At 42.8% G+C, this 23932-nt stretch overlaps 1 protein-coding gene and 2 long non-coding RNA genes across 4 annotated transcripts in view; 1 reads left to right on the top strand and 2 right to left on the bottom strand.

Moving 5' to 3' along the window:
- Window positions 1–4963, bottom strand: part of LOC109288674 — a 95608-nt gene extending 90645 nt beyond the window's left edge. Inside the window, exon 1 of the long non-coding RNA XR_002095204.1 lies at window positions 4892–4963. This is a non-coding gene — a long non-coding RNA (uncharacterized LOC109288674). The remainder of the gene's footprint in view (window positions 1–4891) is intronic.
- The window catches only part of TRPM1 (transient receptor potential cation channel subfamily M member 1), a 139006-nt gene extending 119355 nt beyond the window's left edge, over window positions 1–19651 (top strand). Inside the window, exons 23-26 of the mRNA XM_019504352.1 lie at window positions 1802–1946; window positions 4886–5088; window positions 6397–6529; window positions 17355–19651. Of these exons, the coding sequence (XP_019359897.1) occupies window positions 1802–1946; window positions 4886–5088; window positions 6397–6529; window positions 17355–18636 (1763 nt within the window). The 3' untranslated portion in view covers window positions 18637–19651. The remainder of the gene's footprint in view (window positions 1–1801; window positions 1947–4885; window positions 5089–6396; window positions 6530–17354) is intronic.
- The window catches only part of LOC109288675, a 38665-nt gene continuing 19702 nt past the window's right edge, over window positions 4970–23932 (bottom strand). For both annotated transcript variants that reach the window (XR_002095205.1, XR_002095206.1), the window contains exon 3: window positions 4970–5038. This is a non-coding gene — a long non-coding RNA (uncharacterized LOC109288675). The remainder of the gene's footprint in view (window positions 5039–23932) is intronic.

Genomic DNA, 23932 nt, shown 5'->3' with positions numbered 1-23932 from the left:
TCCTTATGTGCAAATGATTTATGGAGAATTATTGTATTGAGTTTCCACCTCAATCACTCAGAAAAATGCATTTTTTTACCTACTTCTGTCATAACCAAACAAAATTGAGCCAAATTAATTCAGTTGGACTTCTGCCATTGACTTTACTGGGGACAAGATTTCACCTGAAGTATGAAGGATTTCACCCTAAAGATGAAATTCACTCTAAGATAGAGGATCCCCTTGACCATAAAATTAGGATCACTTAGCACCTAGCAGAATGAGGGTCACCTGTGCTCCTGTTCCACTAATCAGTATGATTTTACTTTTAGTCACTAGTTGAGGAGTGGCAACCACAGATCCATAGTGATCATCCAATTAGACTTTAATTCTATTAGAAGCTGTAATAACACATCTGTAGCATAGTTACTGATTGTCTCAAACAAAGAATGATAATAAGGACAGAAATAGCCAGAAAAGTCAACGCCTGGATTCTGCTTCATGAAAAAGGGGAAGTTTGTTTCCATAATTGCCATGAGATTCATTTCTTTGCTATAACTTTGTATGTTTGTGGGTGACCATTAGTTGAGTTTATTTGACTAAAATATATTGTGTATTTAAATGATCATCTGCCAGCAGCATTTTGTGATTTATTTTTACTGACAAGAATTTGCTTCCATATGTCATATTTGAGGAAGACAAAGTGAAGAGGAAATTGCAGTACATACTGCAGCTCTAATAAAGCCATTGTTTCTAAGCATATGTCTCCATGGTTCTGATATCTGAGTTGCTTATCTTTTCTTGGCAGCAGAACAACCACTATATTGTCAATCTTCTGTCTTCTTTCTTTCTATTATTCTGTTGTTTTCTTTTTCTCCTTTCTCCTCCCCTTTCCTTTTGGATTGCTGTGAAGTCTATGCCATGGAAATTAATCGTAAGTCTTTATGGGGAGAACTGATTATCTTCTTTAGTTAAATATATTATTTTCTTCAGTGAATATTGGCATTTTAGTCACAGAGCCAATCCAGTATTCAGATATGAGTCTTTTTTTTGTACTGAACCCATTTCAAGCATCAAGAAAAAAGCAATGTATTCAAAAACAGATGCAAATAAATAAAATGCCACCTAAACCAGTGTTGTTGCTCTTGTTCATGTATTAGTTTGCCACTATAGCATGCAATCTGTGTGTTGCTAAGATGCATTTGATTTTCTGTGTCCAGATAAATACAAGCCTGAGATATAAGTCTGCTTGAAAATTTTTCAAGCCCATATCTGAGAATTAGGTTTCAATTCAGCCTACATATAGTCTTAACAAAACCAGGTTTAAGTAAGTGTTTCAGGCCAGTCAGATCACATTCAAACATTATCTTCAAGTAAGATTGAACATAGTTTTGGAAACACTTTTAAAATAAACTGGTTTTGCCTGTGTCAGCAAACTAAATCTGGTAAAAATGTATTGCTAGATCTGGTATCTATGAAAGGATTTTAGTGCCCTTGAGTTAAATGTTTTAACAGGTAGTAAGTGACTGAAGGATCAAGTCCTGGGCTCCTGTTAGACATATTTAGTTGAGCAACCAGAAAGCTGCAGCATCCTAAATTAGTAGTCACTTCTGAAAATCCTGCTCAGGACCTTTTTCATAGTAGACTTCAGAGACAGAGTATTTCCCAAGGGGGAAAAGATTTATTCAATGTAGTGAGAATTTCAGCCAGCCCATAGCTGAGAAGGGTCTGCAGTGTCTGAGAACTGATTTTCCATTCAGTGTGCTCCACACTTGCTTGCCTCTCTCAGATACATTTTAAGTCCTTACTGTTTCCTCTTTAGCTCCTTGTGGAGATAATCTTTATGACGAGGATGGTAAACGCCTCCCTCCCTGCATACCTGGGGCTTGGCTCACTCCTGCTATCATGGCCTGTTACCTCTTGGTAGCAAACATTCTGCTGGTAAATCTACTGATCGCTGTCTTCAAGTAAGTATATTATATGACCATATGATCATGTACTTACCTCCTTATTTTCCTGTTACTGAAGATTATTTTGACTATGAAAGACTTGCAGCAGGGCCCAATTATACTATAGTTTTGCAAATAGATAGAAGTTGGTGAATCCTCTTAGTATAATTGCTCAAGTACCCTAAAGTCTAATGTTCTGGGAATGTGATTGACCAGTACCTTTGATAGAAGGGCAGTCTGCAAGGTGAGACATGATAAAAGAGAACTTATTGCAGATTCACCAGTACTAGCAATGCTGTGTGTTAAACAGTTTGGCTTGCTCAGGTTGGCTTTCTTTGGTAGTGTCATACATGCATCAGGGCTTCTCCTGAAGAAAATAGTTTTGTGTACTTATGTTCTCTTGGTAGAATACTTTAGCCCAGGAGCAGGCAATTATTTTGTGCAGAGGGCTGTTTGCTGAGTTTTGGCAAGTCATCGAGGGCTGCATGACAGGCAGCCCAGGGCAGATTTAATATTAATCTTCTACATTTTTTAGGGGCCCCACAGGCCAGATAGAATGACCTGGCAGGCCGCATCCAGCCCCCAGACTGCATTTTGCCCACCCCTGCTTTAGCCCATGTAACAGCAGGGTTATTCCTGCATGTTCCAAGTACAAAATAACTGGTGAAGTTCTACTTTGTGGGGAGCTTCTGAGCACAGAGGTCACAGAGGAAGCCATCTGCATTCTGTGTACACTAACAAATATTTCAGCAGACTTGCAGAGGAAAATGTTGGGAAGTTGACAGCATGGTGTACGCTCACTGTTCCCAGATCCACTGGCCTACTTTGGGACTCTGTAGTTCCATGCTTTGTTTTTTAGATAGAAAAGTGCTGAGACTAACTTCAGATCCTTATATAATGTTATTTGCACCACCTCTTCAATTAAGCTATGCAGGAATCAGACTTTGACCATTTAGGAAATGGGATACATCATGTTGACAACCCAATGAATACAGCTTAACAGAAAACAATTATGGCATTTGCTTCAAAAAATAGAAACCTCCAAATATTGAAATATATTTCGTTACTTGCTGCCCTGCTAAATGTTAGGCTGTTTGGAGCCCATCTTCTGCCAACCTAGGACATTGGGATTGACTTTCCCATGCCTTGAAGCAACATTTGGGCCACTCTTCATTGCAGCTGCAGCAATATATGGATTTACAGGACAGTTGCATCCCAGGCACATCACTTGCTGTGAGGACATGGCAAAATACGCGAGGGGCCCACTGTGAATTCATGATGCATCAGAAGAAAAAGGTGGTGCCTGGCACAGGCAGAGCCAGGATTGCAGCAAAGGGGTTTTGCTGCCTCCTGTTTGACTGTGCACAATGGCTCTCTGAGTTCACCACATGTTCAGCCCAGGCTTTAATGGAGCCACTCTTTTTGCACAGTGCCAAAGCCCAGGGGGGTGAGCAAAGAGCAGCTGATGATGCTTACCCTCTGGGTTCTGGAGCTGCATGCAAACAGCCATAGCCCACACCAAGCAGCTAATGAACTCAGAACCCATAGCACGTGCAAAGCTGGTGAGAGCAAACTGCATGCATCACACAGCCAGAGCGGGTGCAACCACACTGTTGCATCCGAACTTAGAAATAAAACATTAGAAATGATGGCTTGTTAGACAGGCACACCCAAAGCATCAATCCTAACAGAGGTACAAATGCACTAGTCACTACGTGTTGATGCGCCATAGCTCTACAGCACTGAAGTGCTGGCTGGTTTAGGCAGGTGGTGTCATGCCCAGCAAAATACTTAGTTTGTGTGTCATGCCCAGAATTGTGCTTCTTACAAACCCCGTCTTTTATTTGCTATATGTAGTTAGACTGCTTAGTGGCTTAAAAGGTCATGAATTTTAAAGTACTCAAATGCCAATCACATAGCTGGGGTGGTGGCGGGAACATTACACACAATGTTAGCTATTATTGGTGGAAGAGACCAAACAATCAGCAGTTAGGAAGTAGGTCATTTTGTTAACTCCTATCCTCCCAGCATGGTAGATAGCAGGGTATGCAATTGGAAAACTCTTGCTATTGAGACAACAGAATAAAGTCAAACCCGTCTCAGTGATAATATAACCACCCTTCTTCCCTGCCAGACAAATCTAAAACTTCATGGACTCCACATTCTGGTTTTTTTTGCAGTCATGTTTTAAGTGATTTCATGAAAGCGCGTGTAAATATTTTAAAGCACAGAAAACGAGAAAAGTAAAGTGGGTAGAATGTGGAAAAAGAAGGGTTTATATAACGAGAAGTGGTGCAATTTGAGGACACTCCAAATAGCTTGAAAAGTTAATCCAACACTATAAGAAGCATGATTGCTCTCATTTAATTGGTATAATATAGGGGAGGCTATTATTAGTCTCTGTATCGAATGCAGTCCCCATTCTACACCTCTAAATCCACTGACCTCCAAGTTCAATTCTTATAATACATGCCTTGCTTTGGTGATGAAAATGAAAAACCTTCATTTTTAAGAGCAGCTTTCTTTAAAAGGCGATGCACTGAGTTCTGAAGCCAGAAGTTTGTATGAATGAAGTTTGAATTTAGGGCATCTTGTGAGAGCTTTGAAACGTCTTCTATTTAGGTCAAGCTGATCAGCATATTAAAAAAAAACCCCTGTGTGTAGCTTCTGGGTTTTATACAGAATACCTTTCATGGGTTTCATATTTTCAAACACTGAGGCACGTTATTAGAGATACTTTATTTATAAGCATGCTTCAGAATAGCAGGTATGTAGTGCATATGGTTTGCAGAGTTCATTTCTTTTCAGTGATTGCTAAGTAGCTTTAATACACTAGGAAAACTATTCTAAATTAATATTTTTTTTCTTTTTGTATCTTTAAAAATATTCTGAGTTATGGCAAAAGATCTGAAGGACCTAGTGGAAATAAAGACAGCTAACAATAACCCTTTTTTCAGCAATACCTTCTTTGAAGTGAAATCCATATCCAACCAAGTTTGGAAGTTCCAGCGATATCAGCTGATCATGACATTCCATGACAGGCCTGTCCTCCCTCCACCAATGATCATCTTCAGCCATCTCTACATAATCCTCAAGCGCATCTGCTGTCGCTGTAAGAAGAAAAGGGAAGGGGATCAGGATGAGCGCGACCGGGGATTGAGTATGCAAAAAACTGTCTATTCTACATAACATTCTTGTTTTCATTTCAACACCAGGCAGACACTTTTCCAGTGCTAATAACCATTCATTTTATTCACTTTGGCAATCAAGTATATTAGAAGATGGCAGTATGGGACAATACATGCAAAATAATTTATTCATAGAAGTCTCCAAATCTTTAGCTTTTTTTTTTTTTAAATGGTAACCTCTATTGTGTTGTTATCCTTTTAATTCAGGTAATGAAATTCTAATGGATGCTACCCAATGGGAAGAAAGGAGTAAAAAAATTAAAGACAGACAGTGATTATGGTTTCTAATTTCATCTGTGACTGTCATGTACAACATCCTTGCCTCAGTTTCTCCAAGTTTAATCAAACCTCCCCTCACAGGAGTGCTCTGAGGATTAATTAATATCTCTGAAGTGCCTTGAAGATTAAAGTGATAATAATTGTGAATTATAGAGCATTATAACCATCATATTAAGAGTAAAAAGAAAAATTCAGCTTCATTAAAACAAACAAATGTTTGCATTAATTGTGTAGTATTTTTATTTCTTGATTTTTGCACTTCATGGGGAAACACATTTTGTAGGTAATTATATTTCTGCCTGATATGCTTCGATGAAAAAGAATGGTAGATGTGACACCTGAAAATACAGAGAGTCAAGTGCTATAAAAGATTAAGCTTTCTCAAGGGCTTTAATTTCTCTATCAGATTTATTTTTTTACATAAATGCCATTTTGAAATCCTTATTCAAAGAATATCATTGGAACAAACTGATACAGCAGATTATCCGTTGCATGTAAACACTGAGGCGAATTCCATTTTGATGGAGAAGTAAAAAGAAAATTCATCTTAAGGAAAAATCATTTTTGCCGAGGCTTCCTGGGTATTTTATTCAACAGAAACTATAAACTATATTCCACCCTTGTTCTGTGTGCAGATGTTCCACTAATTTTAATCAATCTGTGCAGAGACCAATGGGAAAATATAGTGCTCTACTGGATCATCATAAAAATCAGATAATCATTCATTGTATAAGATAACATTGCCCATAAAACCATTGTCATTTTAGCTAAGTGTTGATCACCATTTCACAAAGTAGCTGTTAGGCACAGAGACAAAATCTTCAGTGACCCCTAATCCTCTCCCCCCACACATGCGCACACACTCCAACTCCCCCCTCCATGCCAAAAGAAACCCCAAACAAACCCTCCTCTAAATTGGTTTTAAAAATGCTAGAAATTTCTTCAGACTCTCAGGAATCTTGGGGGAAATTAATGGGCATTTTTGTACAATTTTTATGCAGAATTGTTTCTGAATGATGAAGAGCTGAAGAAGCTGTATGAATTTGAAGAGCAGTGTGTCGAGGAATACTTTCAGGAAAAGGAGGATGAACAACAATCATCAAATGATGAACGTATCAGAGTTACATCTGAAAGGTACCCAGTTAAAAAAAAATCCTTTTTACTAAAAACCTTTTCACTTTCCCCCCATTTTTCTTAACACTGCGTGGGAGTCAAGCCACAAAAACCCGGTGGCCTTGGAGACATGTTTATCCAGACCATCCTTAAAGATCTAAACATGCAAGTCTCTCAAAAGAGCAGGTTTTCTCATGGGATCTCTACTCTGTTTGCTCTTCTTTCGAATGACTAACCCATAAGTCTTGCTAATGTATTATTTCTGTGTGAAGCTGAGTCTCTCTCTCCACCCGTTTTAGCAAATTGCTCTCTGTTGGGCAACCAAAAGAGTGCACACATGTACTAGAAAAGGTGGTGTCAGATGGCAGAGAAGATGAGAAAGAGAGAAGTATGCACTGGGTGTGTGGCTCAAGAACTCCTAAATTCTAATAGCATCTCTGATGCAGATTCGCTCTGGTTTCATGAGCAAGTTATTGGACCTCCCTACATGAACTTTCCACCTGAAAAGGAGGAATAATGCCTACATGTACTTCACTGAGATGTTGGGAATAGTTCATTTTGTAAATCGAGATAGGCAACGTTTTTTGGCCGGAGTGCTGAAAAATGCCACAATGCCTACCTTGGAAGGTGCCAGAGTACTGGCATGGCAGAAAAACAAAATGAGGGCAAGGGGTACATGGCAGGATGCCCTGCTTGTGCCCCTTGCCCACCACCCAAAGTCCCTGCCCCACAGTCCAGGCTCTGTGGCTGCCAGCAGCTACCATGGCTCTGGGTAGGTGCTGGAGCTTGGGCTGCTCCCAGCAGGGCTTGCAGCATCCCAGCTGCCTGCTGGGAGCAGCCTGGGCTCCCAGCTGGCAGCAGCTACCTAGAGCCAGGGCCGACTGCAACTGGGAGGCAGCTGTGCTGAGCTCCGGGCTCTGGCATCAGCTCCCTACCAGCGAGTACACCCGCCCATCGGAGCAGGCGGTGGGGGAGGGGCCTGAGGCAGCACAGCCCCAGTCTCTCCCCCACTTCCGGCACAGAGGTGATGGCAGGGCTCCCGAGCCCGGCGCAGCTGTTTGTAGCCAGCCTGGACTCTGGGCAGCTGCAGCAAGCAACGGGCAGGATGCAAACAGCTATGGCATCAGCTCTGGCATCAGCTCCATGCTGGTGGTGACTGCGTGCGCACCTTGGGGCGGACAGTGGGGCAGTGCAGCCCACCCCGAGGTGCCCAAGCAGTCACTGCTAGCATGGAACTGATGCTGGAGCTATGGAGCCTGGCGCAGCTGTTTGCAGCCTGCCCGCTGCTTGTTGCAGCTGCCCAGAGCCCAGGCTGGCTGCAAACAGCTGCGCCAGACTCCAGAACCCTGCCATCACCTCCATGCCAGGAGCAGGGGAGAGACCAGGGCTGTGCTGCCTCAGGTCCCTCCCCCACCACCTGGTCCAAGGCATGGGTGCATGCACTGGTAGGGAGCTGATGCCGGAGCCTGGCACAGCTGTTTGGAGCCTCCCAGCTGCAGCCAGCCCTGGCTCTGGGTAGCTGCTGCCAGCCGGGAGACTGGGCTGCTCCCAGCAGGCAGGTAGGGCACTGAAAGCCCTGCCGGGAGCAGCCTGGGCTCTGTTGCTGGCAACAGCTACCCAGAGCCGGGGCTGGCCATGGCATGCTGAGCAAAATGGCTTCACATGCCACGCTCAGCCCATGTGCCAAGGGTTGCCAACCCCTGTTGTAAATCATTATGTTGTGTATATAGCAGCAGTGACACTATTATAGGTTTCGGTTACTAGGTCATCCAAGCAAAAAACCTCTCAGAAGATCTGTTTTCTAGATCATGTTTTCCAATGCTCTGCCCAGTTTACTGGCCATTGTAAATAAGTCAAATGATTCTTCCCTTGCTTCCCTTGGATGGCTATTCAGCATTCTGAGAAAACTTGCTATTATGAAAATGATGCACGATCCTTTTCTTAAATATTCCTTTGCACAGTTCCATCTCATTAATTCCTAATTATACCTCACCTCAAGAACCACCCTAAAGAATTCTTTTCATATTGTTTTTATGCCCTTAGCTGAATATCACAAATTCCCTTAGTCATCTTTTAGCTGACCTATAATTGATATTTAGCATGTACAAATATTCAATATGACCATGATATTGCAGGAAATACCTGTAATATTACAGCTGTGTTAGTTAATTGAATTCCAAACAAATAGTTAGCAACACTTTAATGATTGACATTCCATTTCTTATAGCATTTCTGCATAGATCCATACAACAAGCCACTTAAATATTTTGCTCTGAATTCCTTCCAGATAGAGAGAGGCCCTGAATATAATGCAGTATGCTATGTGCAGTCTGGGAGTAGAAGAGTAAATGAAATCTGCTCTGTGGATACAACAGCATGTGTCTGTGTGTGTGCATGAACATAATATCTACTGCACTGCTTATGCCCTGGAAGTTTTTCAAATCTGTGGCTATTGTGACAATAAATAAAGCAGAGTCAGCCAGTAAGCCTCACTGATCAGCTATAATACATGAGCACAAAGCAGATCTGCATATTTCTCGTGACTTCTTGCTCTAGACGCTCCATCATCTTTTGTGTGCAAGAGCAAAAGAAATGTTAATTTAATTTCCACAGCTGATTTGCTGGTATATGATCATATCACATCCTGGTCCATAGCTTTTATGTGCAGGCTTCCTGTGCCATAATTTATATCAGAATGTAGGTAAGAGGGGAAAATGGGGAAAAAATGGATTTTTAATTGGACTAGACAATAATTCTGCCATCTGCAAATCTGTTCTGCAGTTGAACTAAGAGCTAAAATAGTTCAATAAATTCCGGAGCGCATTCTCTTTTATGCAGTAACCAAACCTGTTTGTTATCCTACCTTGATTTTTTTTTTTTTTTTTTTAAGTCGTACCTTGATCTTTTTTAAGTCAACATTTGCTTCTTGTCATTAGAAAACACTCCCCATATAATTAATAGAATGCCTCTTAGTAAAGAATGGCTGAAGTGATTGGCACACGTGGAAATAAATTTAATAATAATACATTCTTCCCAGAGCTCACTCTTGAGCACTGGAGTGGAGACAGATTACATCTTCATCTAATATAATACGAAGAAAGAACATGAATAAACAAAAATTGCAAAACCTTTATATGATATATTATCCTTTATATATATTGGTATTACATATTAAATTATATATTATCCATAGATAGATATAGATACCATTACTTGTTATAAAGTTCCCTTTTTTGTTCATATATTGTTTGGGAACAATCTATACAAATTTATTCATAAGAGCTTTCTCAGTATATATCAATAGATTCAACCTATGGATACATTTTTATATAACATTTTTTAAAATTAATTATTCTGTGGGATTAGTTACTGGGTATTTTTCCTCCTTCATGACTGGATAACTGAAAAAAATGTAAATAGAAGACTACAGAATGTCAAATAGCAAATAATATGTTTCCAATATCCATTTTTATTGGAAGAACAAATGGCATTAAGATGTTGAGGATTCACAATCATTTTCATGATTATCCTAGGGCCCTCCAAACACATTAAAAGCAAATTATTGGTGATGCTAGAAATCATAGCAACTGAAACTCATTGCTTTTATTCAATTAACTTTTCACAATGTATTCCTTACAGCATTTTGAATATACACAAAGCATGCTGTGTTGATATCACTGGGTGAAATTTTAAAATACTTCCTAAGAGAAAAACACTGTAATCAAATGTAATGGAGTTAGAGGGCCTTGCTACACATTGCATTTTGAGCTGCTCAAATGTTGATCAGTGTTAGTACTAGCTTTAAGCAGTCACATACCTTGGGCACGTCCATACGAGCGTGGTTGTGTAGTATGTGGCGCTGCAAGGGTGTGCTGCCTGCCCAGTCCAGTGTTCTCTGAGCTGCAAGGGCACGCTGCCCAAGCATGCACTGCTCCTTTTTTCCTGCAGGTTTTTTGACCCTTGGATATCCAGGGGTCAAAAAAAGCTGCGGCAGGAAAAAACAGAGCAGCGCATGCTCAGGCAGCATGCACTGCTGAATAGCAGAGCCGGGCCATCCAGAGCCACACTGTTGCTGCTGGCCAGACTCTGCCTCACAGGATCACTGTGGCTGCAGCTCGAGGAGGCCCCCAGACCCCAGATAAGCCTCCCCACTCCACCACCAACTTGCCACGCACCAAAGTGCAAGTGGCATGGTTGTTCCCTGGGGACAAGTAGCCACAGCGCAAGGTGTGCCACTGCTACTTTTCCCCAGGGAACCAAACATCCACACACATGTGGACGTGCCCCTTAAGGTTAAAAACCTTCTCTAACTGTCGCCACCCTGCACAGCTGTGACTTGCCACTAGAGGACTGGTGAGCCAGGACAGCCTTCTCTCTCTGCTCTAGGTGAGGGTGGGTGCAACCTGGGTTGAAGGGCAGGAATATGAAGCAGGGAGGTAGAAATTCAGTGGGATGGATGTGGGTAATGACATGGAAGGTGAAAGGGAAATGGGGATTACTGGTGAAATAAAATCAGCCACTGAAGAATAAAATAAAAAGAAGTTTAAAAATTAATTTAAAAATAAAGAGGAAGTAAATTAAAGAAGGTCTTATGTTTTACTAAATTGGGATTAGGGTGTGGGGGGTAGTGATCATGTTTCCCTGGGTGGCTGGGAGCTGGAAGCGGTGAGGAAAGGTGGTTTTGGGGGAGCTATTGCCCCTTCCCTAGGAAGGAAGCCCCAGCTCTTTGGGGACCTGCTCCCCACCTCCCAAGCCACCCTAGATCCACTCCCAGATCCATATGTACCCTGCCACCTGGCTAAATAGCTTGTGCTCTGCAGGCTGTTTGCATGGGGTTGCACCCCTGGGATGGGAAGTTCGCACCCCTATGGATGGGAGGGGGAGCTGGCTTGGTGCCGGAACCACTCCCTGGCCAATAGACTTCAGTGAGTAGAAAGTTTATCCATACAGAACAGGAGGGTGGGGAAGGGAACACTGCATCCTGGGATGCTGAAGGACTGCAACTTCAGCAGCTCATCTGTGAGGTGAGATGAGAGGTTCCACACATACGGAACATGAGCTGAGTAACACAGAACAGAGATAAACCTGCTCTGGAGTAGTGCAACTTTAAGCTGCCTAAAGTGTCCTTAAAGTTTCAAGTGTTAATGTGTAGACAATCCTTTGGTTAAGAGCTCCAAAAGCTGCCTAAAATTAATATGTAACAAGGCCCTCATATTAAGTTCTTTTTAAGCTATGTGTGGTCTCCAGGGCCGCCAATCCAGCACATTTCAACAGCTCCAGACTTCATTTAGTAGCTGAGAAAGGCCTAAAAACCCTTACAGAAGAAGTCTGGGAGTTGAGAAGAGATTTTTTGAGAAGAGATAACTTTGTGGGGGTCTGTTTGCAAACATCTTCCCATTGTGGGGAGGATCCTGCAAGTAACCCCACTAGGAATTTTATAGGGCTACACTATGTGGATCTTGGGAGCTCTGTAGAGGCCAGGGGTGCCAAACTCATCCTGCAGGCCAGGTGAGTAGCAAGGGGCCAGTCCATGGGCTGGATCCAGCCCACAGACTCCCTCCCTCAACTTACCTAATCCAGTGGCTACATCTGGGACCTGCACTGTGTATGGTACGGAACCTGGAGGAGCTGGAACAGGCACCAAATACAGCATAGTTCAACCAAGCGTCAACCATACTTCATGCTGCGACGGCTCCCACCAGACTGTGCTGCATGCAGTGCCTGCTTCAGCCAGTAGGGGTGGGCGAAGCAGACCCTATTCGATTTGGATTCGGATTCAGCCCAAATCAGGGACAATGATTCGATTAGTTGATTTGGATCACTGTCCCTGATTCAATTCGGCCAAATCCAAATCTGAAAAGTCAATGCTGATTCAGAGAATCAGTGACTCAGACACAGGCACAGCTTTAAAAGTTTTTTCTACATACCTTGAGGTAGCAGGCACAGCTAGTGATCACTGCAATGCTGGGGCAGATAGAGCATCCCACAGGAGTGCGGGGAGCGGGGGCTCCATGTGCTCAGCGGCAAACCCAGAAGTGGACCAGAAGTACTTCCGGTCAGGTCTGCTGGAGAGTGCACTGGGGGGTCCCCCCATGACTCCTCAGCTCAGTTATTGGCCACAGGGGGACCCTGGGTACCCCCCCAGACCCAGGAGGCATCAGTCACTGAACTAGGAGGTGCAGGGGTGGGGAGCCCAGTGCGCTCCCCAGCAGACCCAGAAGTGGACTGGAAGTGCTTCTGGTCCACATCCAGGTCTCCTGCCAAGCACACTGGGGAGCCCCCCATGCTTCTGTGGGATACTCCATGTGCCCTAGCATCGCAGCACTCATGAGCCCCTGCTGCCTAGAGGTATGTAGAAAAAACATTCAAAGCTGTCTCTATGTCCAAATCTCTGAATCTTTCTGAATCTCTCTGAATCGATTCGGAGGGTTCTGATTCTATTCGGAGAGATTAAAGTGTCCTCTGATTCAATTCAGATTTGGCTGCTGAATGAGGCCAAGTCTCCACTGAATCAAATCAGGGACCAAAGCTTCGCGCAGCCCTACCAGCCAGTCCAGGATTCATGCTGCATATGGAACCTGTAAGCACCACTTGCAGCAGAGGTCCTGGATCACCTGGAGTGAGCACTGTGTGTGATGCAAATCCAAAGCAGGTGCTTTATGTGCCATACTCGAGCCGGGGAAGCCACCATGTGCAGTATGACTGATGCTCTGGCCAGACTGCACTGCATGCAACACCTGGTCCAGCTACTCCAGGATCTGTGCTGCATACAATGTAAGTTCCACACTGGCTGGAGCAGCCACTGGATCAGGTATACTGGGGGAGACGTAAGGTGAGGAGGTCTGTGGCCTGGATCCGGTTACACAGATTGCCAATTGATCAAATCATGAGTGAGGCCTGATGAGGAAGGATAAGGCAAGATGCCACATTTATTGATTAAGCGCTTAACACACACACACACACACACACACACACACACACACACACACACACACACACACACACACACACACAATTTCTGTTCTGCGCTGGTATACGTTACCAGTTTTACTGGTGCTAGGATCAACTTAGTGGCCAACCAAGTTGATCGTGAGCGGGAGCTGGGCTCCTGCCAGTCCATCTCATCAGACAAACCAGTGCTCCAGGATGACATGCAGAACAAGACCCAAAATCGATACGTCTCGCCCTATCTTTTATAGCTTTGTCAATTCACCCAGTCCTCTGGGCTTTTGCTAGGTTATCACTGTGTTATTTCTTGAAGGTCGATTGCTGTTGTTCTCTCGCTGTTCTGGGGCAGTTTCTATTTGTTAGGTCTTTTATCAGTCTGCATTCTTCAGCCAGTCACCAGTTGATGTTTTCCTTTTCCACAAACACACTCTCACCCATTCAGCATACAAAAAAGTAAAAGGTCGAGCACTTATGTCAAGCTACAGAGCAATACAAAATGGAGTTTCTTAAGGCAATGCAAAACTCAAGAAAATACATAAGATTAAGAGCAATAGGCAAAAAATCTATTTCCATGTTATTTACCTAACATCAAGCTGGTATTTATGCTATTTGCATAACAATCCAGCCCACAGACCTCCCATGCTCCAAGGGCATGTGCCATGTCCAGTGTGGGTCTGATCGGACCTAGGGGCAGCACTTTGGGCTAGATGGTGGGGCTCTATGGGCTGCATGCAGCGCATGTTTGACACCCCTGGTAAAGGCAAAACTGCCACCTTGTCTCTGTGCCTTCACATCAGCTCTGGCCCCATCTGAGACTCCTGGCTCTGAGACACAATGCCCTGCTTCCCCCAGCATCACTGGGGAAGAATGATTCCAAATGTGGATTCTTATTTGTTTAGAAGCTTCCATAGGGCTGCTATGAGAAGAACAGTGCAAGAGAAGTGACTGAGCATCCCTTCCATGCAGGAAGGGGAAGATCCATACAGAGTGATAGATTTAGGTAACCTAGCCAGGCAACCTAGGAGCTGCAGGCTTGGTGATGAATAAAAATGCACAATCATATTGCATACACACATACACTGCATGTGTACAGGCACTACCCACCTAGCACACACCGGCTTGCACATCCCCAACCTCCCTCATACATGGTTGATCACTGCTCTAAGGACTGCATTTAGGAAAAGGGTGTACCAAAGGAGGCTGCTGAAGTTAACTCAAAGCCCCCATAACTAAAACAACTGCAGTGAGCAGTAGAAATGATATATCTACTACATAACGGGGAATGAGATACGGATACCTGAGTTCTCACTTTCCAGCACTGCACTTACATGGTCAGTAGTCTATAGCCCATATGAGGATTAGTGCCAATATAGCTCAGCAATCATTAAACAAACCCTAGCTCACGTGTAAGTGAAATCACTTACTTTCACTTACACAGGTGCTGAGAAGTACAGTCAGGCCTTGATTTACATGGTATTTTTTAGCACAGTTTCAGTTATGCATGGTCAATTAATTGCAACCCTTTATTTTTGTACATGATATGGATTCACTTTTACACAGTGAAGTGCAGTCGGGCAGCGAGAAGCAGAGCCTGGCATCTTGGGGAGCTGTGTGCAGCTAGTAAGTCTAATGTAGTGGGAGGGAAGGGTCATGGGGGGGACAGATCAAGGCCCCCACAGTGAGGGAGGAGTGGGGCAGGGGCAGACACCGCCCAGCTGGGGTGGGGTGGGCATGGGACAGAGCCGTGGCTCACCTGGGGGACATGCTGGGGGGCTCCTGCTGCTGCGCTCACCCTGGGAGGGCACGGGGGGGGGGCATGTCCCCCTGGATCTGCATGGGGCAGGGTAGGCAGGCTACAGCTGCAGGCTAGAACTGGAGCTGTGCTGGGCTTTTCTCAGTAGGGGCTGGGCTCAGGGTAGGCAGTGGCAGTGCTGGGCAGGGGTTACGGGGGGGGCGGGCTGCAGTCACTCCAAATTTCACTGTGGCCTCCCCACCCCCCATACCCCCTTCCAGTGCTGCCACTGCCCACCTTGCACGGAGCCCTGCTCAACCACCGCCTCTACCCATGCACCGGGAAGAGCCAGTGCTGCACCAGGCAGGCAGAAGTGGTGCTGGATGGGGGCTATGGTGAAATTTGGGGTGGCTGCAGTGCCCCCTCACAGCCCCATCCCAGTGCTGCTGCCACCTGCCCCAAGCTCAGCCCCCACTGAGAAAAGCCTGGCACAACCCCAGCTCCAGCCCGTAGCTGCAGCCTGCCTGCCCTACTCCTCCCCACCCCATGCAGATCTGGGGGCACACGCCTTCCCCATACCCTCCTTGGATGCGCACAGTGGTGGGAGCCACTCCCGCCCCACGCCCCCCGGACAAGCCATGGCTCCGTCCTGTGCCCGCCCCGCCCTGGCTGGACAGCGTCTACCCCTGCCCACTCCTCCCTCACCGTGGGGGCATTGATCTGCCCCACCATGCCCCTTCCCCTCCTCTTCCACCATACCAGACTTACCAGCTGCACGCAGCTCTCTGAGCTGCTGGGCTCTGCTTCTCACTGCCTGCATGCTGTACTGCAGCTGTGCACATACACCAGCATCTATCAGCCAAATTATTGGCTGCACCTGGAAGCTAAATCCTTATTTCACATAGACCCTTGGTATCTTTTTACATGATTACTATTTGCACAGTGTTTTTTCAAGGACATAACCACTGTGTAAATCGAGGTCTGATTGTATAGTGGACTGAAACAGTAGTAGAAACAGCTAAATTTCTGCAACCAGAACACACAATGAACCAGAAAACACAAGCTCCTTTTTCAAAATAAATCTCTGTCAAAAACTCCATCTTGTAAATTTTCAGTGAAGTAGGGTTGGAGCTTGACCTCCTTGTCTACTCCCCAAGCCCTGTTTTAGCAAGAAAATAATTTGGTATAACAATTTGAAAAGAAATGTGTTAACTGTTCCAATCTTGTGATAGTAAATGATGCATCATTTAATATCCACTTCTTAAGAGTTTAAAAAGGTATCAGCCTTCCAGAGAAAATTCTGCATTAGAAAAATGAATTGTTTCTTAAAGAAATAAGCTGGGCAGTACATTTATTAGGAAAATTAATTCCTGTACAAAGGGCAGTGTGAAACTTATGCACCAATTCAGACCTTATTTGAAAGCAGAAGTGGGACTGTTGATGGATAAATCATGTACTGCTTTTTGCACAGGAGTAAATTTTTTTCCATAAAAATGAAAGTAAGTTTACCATTTCAAATGTTTCAGGCTTAGAAATGCTTTAAAAATACAGCAATTCAACCAAGGGAAAACATGTATATAATCCTTATCATGCCTCCTGGGTGGAGTGCTGCAAAAACATTTGGGAGTGTTTTATCCCACCTGTGTATCTGTACAGCTGCATTTTTGAAACATTCGAAAATGATGCGTGTTCACACTGTAAGTGAAAACTGTACATTCAATATATATGTCCTTTGACATGGCTGCACATTAGGAACAAGATGTACTAAAATTCACTTGTAACGTAATTCCATCATTTTTAGGGGCATATTGGGTGCTTACAGATGCAAAAAAAATAAATAAAATAACAGCACTTTACTTTAAACTTGACACATTCCTGTGCTGAGCCCTGCACATGCCCAGAAGAGGCAGCACATTACCTTAACTTGGCTCACCAGATGTCTTTACAGTGGGGCTTTTTTGGTGCTTTTACCTAATAATCAGTTTTAGCTAAAAACACCAAAAAGCCTGCTGAAGCACCCAATCTTTACAGACGCTACAGAGCCAGGTTGAAGTAATATGATGTTTCTTCTGGTAGAGAGTATTTTTTTAACATCTGCAAGCTGCCACTATGCATAATAATTCTATAATTTCTGGTTAATTAATTCCTTATGTTTATACTCAACAGAGTTGAAAATATGTCTATGAGGTTAGAAGAAGTAAACGAAAGAGAACATTTTATGAAAGCTTCTCTTCAGACAGTTGACCTTCGACTTTCTCAACTGGAAGAGCTCTCTGGTCGGATGGTGAATGCTCTTGAAAAGCTGGCAGGTATTGACAAATCTGAACTGATGCACACACGCTCACGGGCTTCCTCGGAATGTGATACTGCCTATCTCCTAAGGCAAAGCAGTGTCAACAGTTCTGATGGCTACAGCATGTACCGATATCATGTTGGTGGCGATGAGTTAATATGTGATGACAGTACTGCCCCCATGTCACCAGCCTTGGGATTACGCAAAAAGGCATATTCTATTGGTACAAAAGAAGAGAAAAATGGAGTGGGCTCAAAGATGCAACTGGTTCCAGGACGCCATAGTAGTCTCCGCTGTGCCTCCAGTGCTAATGCAGTTTCCACTACAGATGATGGTAAAGCTACATTAGAAATTGCAAAGAATGTTACTAGACCCCGTTCTGGTTCAGCTGGTTTTGCTTATGTGAAGCAAGGGATTTTCAAGAGTGATGAAACAATTCCTCAACATATTAACCAGTCAAATATTGTTATGAATGGGCAATCAGTACCAAAACCAAATTTTCAGAACACTCAGTTAACTGTAGAAAGGACCAAATTAGAAGCTACTATCTCTTATCCCTTGGAGAAATCTAAGGAAATGCGCTATTACACTCCTGAAACTTTCAGTGCTTATCAAACAACCATGATGAAGTCTAGGAGTTTTATATTTGCCCATGGAGGGAAATTGGTTGGAGGGGTTAACAACTGGACCACAGAATATAGTACCGTATTGGATCAAGTGGGCCCTTCTGCAGTTGAACAGTGGGCTAGTGAATGGAAATATGAGGTTGAACAGGAACTCTCTCAGGAGCGTCCCCCAGAATATCCTGGTTTTGTGTGTGAAGCAGAAAGGCAGGCAGAACAAAAACAGATACTGACAGATACGGAAGATGACAGTGATGTTGGTGAAACAGGTGTCAGTGCCTCTTACTCTTCCACACCTGTTACCAACAAGGCTGAGACGGAAAATTTATTGTCTGTGAAATCAGACAGAACTTGTGGATTCCCATCTGTACGGTCAAAGAGTTTACACAGCCATTCACAGGAAGGCAAGTCCATGAAGGACAAATTAAATAGACCAGGACATGCCAGCAGCGTATCAAGCCTAGTGGTTGCCTGTGGCAGTGAAGAACAAAATGCTAAGCAAGAGAGTGCTTCCACTGAAACAGAGTGCTAAAATGGCTGTCAGCCCACGTGGCAGCAATCATCAGGAATCTGACTGGGTTAATGTAACCAATTTACCACTAAACATAACTTTTTTATGTTAATTTCTACAAAAGAATTGTGCATTTACTGATTTGCTATATTGTTTATGCAGTAGAAATAATAATGTTCTGTTCTTTGTGGATTGGGTGAAGGGGAGACATTCCTTCTAGGGGTGGATGTAAGGTTAGGTAGGACTCACAGATGCTAAGTGCCCAGGGCTTTTTGAGCCCTGCTGCCCCCTCTAACTGCAATTCATGTTACTGGATCTTTGTTAGAGATTAATGACAAATGGGAAATATTTTCATTACAAAGTTTGGACATGCAGACCCACACACACACGCTCTCTCTTTTCCACTGGGAACTTCTGATCAGCTGTGGTCTTTATTTTTACACATGCAACACATGCACGTTCTTATGGACAAGTGTTCTTTAGACCAAAAGGAGTAGAAAAAATGCAAAGGAACGTTTGGTAATCCCAGCCCTTCACCTCTGATTTCTGGGATAGTGATTGGTTATATAACTTAGGAATGTACAAGCTCAAGTGACTTTTGGTCAACAAAATGGCTATGAATGGAAAAATACAGGTTCCTCCAAACACAGGAGTATTTGCAAGTCATTGATTTGATTTGGTAGCAAAGTATGTGACCTCTCTTAGAACACAGGCAATAACATTTTGTTTTCTGTTACTGCTCTCTTAGTATATAGGCATATGTACAGTTAATGTTATACTTGTCAAACACAGCTGATGGGCTTAAATTGTGGCTTTAAATTTAAACTACTGCCTTCAAGAGGTTGGCTTACAAGGAAAATATAACTTGTCTCACTCTATCTCCACCATGCAGTTGGTCCAATAAAAGATATCACTCAAAGAATCCTTGCCTCAATGAAAATACAAATATTGTAAATGGCAATGATCATTTTTCCAAAACAGTAATGAGGGATAAAAATAGAAAATAACCCAAGACTTGCATTAGTGGCTTGCATAATTACAGACTGAATTAGGGCTGCACATAAATAAAGTTTATTTAAGTAAATGTGAAGGAAAATGGATAACAAATATAGAGAATATACTGAAAAATATAGACACCTTTGCATTCAAAACTGATACAACAAATCTTTTTTCCTTTGGCAATTTCAATGTAATGTCACTCTGGGGACAGAAGCAAGTATACACCATACTACCTGAAACTGGTTTTATGTAATTCCAGACCAGGACATAGTTATTTTATTTCATTTTACTCTTTATATGAAAAGACAACCTAAATGGCTTCAGCAGACTTATTACATGCAAATAATGGAAGTCCAACCTGACTCTTTCAAACAGTTCTACTATAAGACAATCAGAATGACTTCCCTAATCTATAAGACTTAAACTCTATGCAATAAGAGCAGACACTAAATACTGTTGAGTCAATGGCAAGACAGCCAATGCTAACTGCAGAGAGAAAAAAGACTTATGGAATAGGTTCTGCCACTTTCATGAATATAGCTCTGAATCTCATGGTTTACAGACACTATTTCTCACTCTCATGACTTTCAAATGTGAATTGTTATACAGAGATGTTGTGAACAGCAATACTAAAATCCATTTGCAATATGTTAGTAAATGTATATTTTGATTGCCTAGTTCTTGCATCTATTTTCCAGGATTGCTTTTGTAAAAGATTCCTCTCTAAAATACTGGTATGTCTTTTGTTACTGTAGGGCAAATGTACCATTTAAAAGATAATAAGAAAATATGGTTTACACACAACTGGTACCACAATTGGTAACCAGGATTTATGCATTTGTAATTTTACAAGTATATAGTTAAATATATATATTCTTTCATAATCACTTTTACAGAACTGTAGGTTCTAATGTGTTTACAGTGAAAACTCTGTTACAATATTTAAAATAAGAGAGTTTTTGGCAGAATTGAGTTAGATATCAATGGCTTCAAATTTTTGGCATCTGTATAAAATCTCTCCATTTATAGCCTGTACCTATATTCTGCAGTGCTGGTAAATGTGAATGCAGTGGACATTTCTGAAAGTTTATTCTTCCTTACAGTTTTTCACCAGCCTGATGTTATTCACAGGCTTATCAATTCTACTGTTATTAGAAAATAGGTTGTTTTTTTCTTTCTTGAGGGCTCTTTTTATTCAAATTTGCAGAATTTGAAATTTGCTTTTGTAAAGCTGAATGACATTGGAGATTGTTTCACCTTAAGATTTAAATCTGTATGAATTTTATGCAATTACAGTAATTTTGCATGTATAGTTAAAATGTGTTATTTGCAGTTGCCTTCTTGCTTGCCTATACATTCTCACTAGAAACTAATTTATCAGAAAACCCAAAAGGATATAAAGGTTTTCAGTTTTTTTGCTAAATAAGCACTGTTCATTTTGATCTGTTGCGTACATGTGCTTGTAACATCTTTATAAATTGTTTAACATTATGCTTTGTTCACCCGGTCATTTTCTAGCATTTAAATTATTTCATGACTCTGAAAAACTATTTTAGCTTGCATTTAATGATTTTCTGTGTGTAAAACAGTCAGTTTTGTCTATGCGTGAAATGGTCAATTGAATTATTTTATATAAGAATAATATCAAAAAGTATGAAATGCTAAGTTTAAAATAACAAATCTGTCATGCTGAAGAAACTGAAAACACCACAACCTGTCTGTTCCTTCTTATAGGATGTATGAAGTACTTTCTAAAGTAAAAACTGATTTAATGATTGCCAGTAATTTTGGTATAGGCAATTCAACATAATTCAATCTTGTACCCACCTGTAGAGAGAATTCTTCTGAAGTCAGTGTAGTGACTCCATATTTAATGAGATAAGCCTTATACTTTGTTAACACTATGCAGTGCAGTAGCATAATAAAACCCATATTCTCTGCTGCACACCTCAGTAGGATTTGTAGGATCTAAAGTTAAACTTGCTTAAAGTTCAGGTAGACACCTTCCTAGCTATACTGCTATAATGGGTTCCATGGGAGTGGGAAAATATGCAAATATGTGCCTGCACATTAAAAAAAAAAGTTTAAGGTGTCTTTTTCCATGCATAGCAAATAGTGCAACAATGATGTCTGGGTTAAATTGCTAATGAACACATCTCTCTACCTAAAAAAAAGAAAGGGGGGGGGTGGAAAACAATATCTACGTTAACAGTGATGCTCTGAAAGTATCTCTGTATAATCAGGATCAGTTTCTTGCATCTCTACAGTTTTAGGTAATTTTTTCTTGGTTTATAAGGAAAAAGATGCCATTTTAGTTGTCAGCTCTGTAAACTTATCCTAGGAACTGTGCATCATGTTTGTTCCTGGATATATTATTCTAACCTCATCAGTAACCTAACTGAACTGGATGGATCTATAATACCCAGTCCAGAATTCTTGCCCACTGCAAATGTTCAAAAACCACAAGTGTCACATCCCCAAAAATGACAGTTAAAAAAAACAAAGTTAACTTCTTTTTGTTTAATTTTGGGTTAATGTTTTGGAGGCATTCACCACAAGTACAAGCACTGTAAACCCCCTTTTTAAAAAAAATTAAAGTTGAAACTTTGGATTCAGATTTGGTCGATTCGGAGGGATAGTGATTCAATTCAGAGATTCAAATCACTGTCCTGATTTGATTTGGCCAAACTGGATCCAAAGATTTGGTGCCGCTTCAAAGATTCAGCCATAGACTAAGCAGGCAGCAGTCCTCACCACGCTGGACACAGCTGCCTCCAGCTGATATGTCTGTTGTGGTGCGCAGAGCGGGGAGAGAAGGGGTGTGGGGGAGGGAGGGATTGGGGCTGGGACAAGCTGCCCAGCCAGGGCAGGGGGTACAGGACTCGGGGAGGGGGGCAGGAAGGTGCAGGATGCAGGCACAGCAGCGCTGAAAGCGGGGGCAATGCCATGCTGCCACTTGTCCAGCCGGGGTGGGGGAGGTGCAATTGCAGGTGCAGCTCACTCCGGGCAGAAGGGGGCAAGTGGCAGCAGGGTATAGCCCCTTCACCCAGTGCTGCTGCACCTGCATCACGCGTCCCCCTGCCCCAGCTGGGCAAGTGGCAGCAGGGCATAGCCTCCACTCCCAGCACTACATCTCTCCCCTCCCCATTGTGTTCTTCTTCTCAATTCTTTTCTCAATATATACTGCTGGGAGAAGAGGGTTCATACTGAAGCTTGTATTTCTTTTCTTTTTTTTCTCTCATTTGCTCTTTTAAATAGTGAAATCATGCAATACAGAACAATGTATATCATATATGCAATGGTAGAGTAAAAATCTTAGTAAAGAAAGATTTCAGTTACAGGGGTCAGCTTTTAGATGCATTCATTTATGTAAAGTAGTATCTTAATTCTTAAATAATCAGGCTGATTTCACTGAAGCTATTCACTGTGGTAAGAATATTGCAGTTTTGGCCCAAGTTATTCTTAGAGGGGAAAAAAGCTATAACAATAGATCATCTTACAATGTAGAACCTCAGATGAACAAGACTAACAAAAGTCATCACTGTGGACCTTGGTTTTCTCAGAAAAAATCCCAGATTCTCTGAAAAACCCCCAAATTCTCTGATTAAAAAAACCAAAATCCATGTTTTCCTGCGATTAAAATGAAACGCCAATGTCTACATAGGTATCAGTTGAACACAATGTGTTATTGATATAGTTACAATTACAAACAAGTTTGGAAGCCTACTAGTGCCTCAATCATTATAATAAAATAAATTCTAAATACCTATCTATTTTGGCGTTTGATTTTGTTTTATTCATCATGAAAAATCAGAGCTCCCCCTGCCCATTTCACTCACCAGGACACAGGTCCAGCTGTGGCTGTTTTCCCCACTGCTTTGTGGCACTGAGCATCCCTAAAACGCCAGTGCCGTGTCCCTGCCCATGCCCCTCACTCCTGATCCACATCCTCCAACCCCTCCCAGCCCTGCTGGTGCCCCTCATTCCCAACCCACAGCCCCCTGTCCCTGCCAGTGACCTTTACTCCTGACTTGCTGCCCTCAGCCTCCAGGCCCCCCCATGTGTGGGGCAGAGGGTGTGTGTGGGGTGGGGGGGGTGGGCATAGGCAATGCCATAGGTGATTTGTTGGGAGGGCATGGGGGGGCACATGTCCCCCCCAGATTTCTGCACCCACAGTGGGGCACAAGGCTGCAGCCTGGTTGGACAAGCATCAGGCAGGAGCCGCCTCCACAGCCTGGTGAGTGGGACCCAGTGCAAGAGGGCAGAATGGGGCAGGGAGGCTCAGTGCTGCCACTGTCGCCAGGAACACTGCACCACC

This window comes from Gavialis gangeticus, unplaced genomic scaffold (assembly GCF_001723915.1).
Source record: "Gavialis gangeticus isolate Ggan-Ray unplaced genomic scaffold, GavGan_comp1, whole genome shotgun sequence".
In the NCBI taxonomy this organism is placed as follows: Eukaryota; Metazoa; Chordata; order Crocodylia; family Gavialidae; genus Gavialis; species Gavialis gangeticus.
The sequence above is the reverse complement of the archived record's forward strand: the minus strand, read 5'-3'. Positions and strand labels throughout refer to the sequence as shown.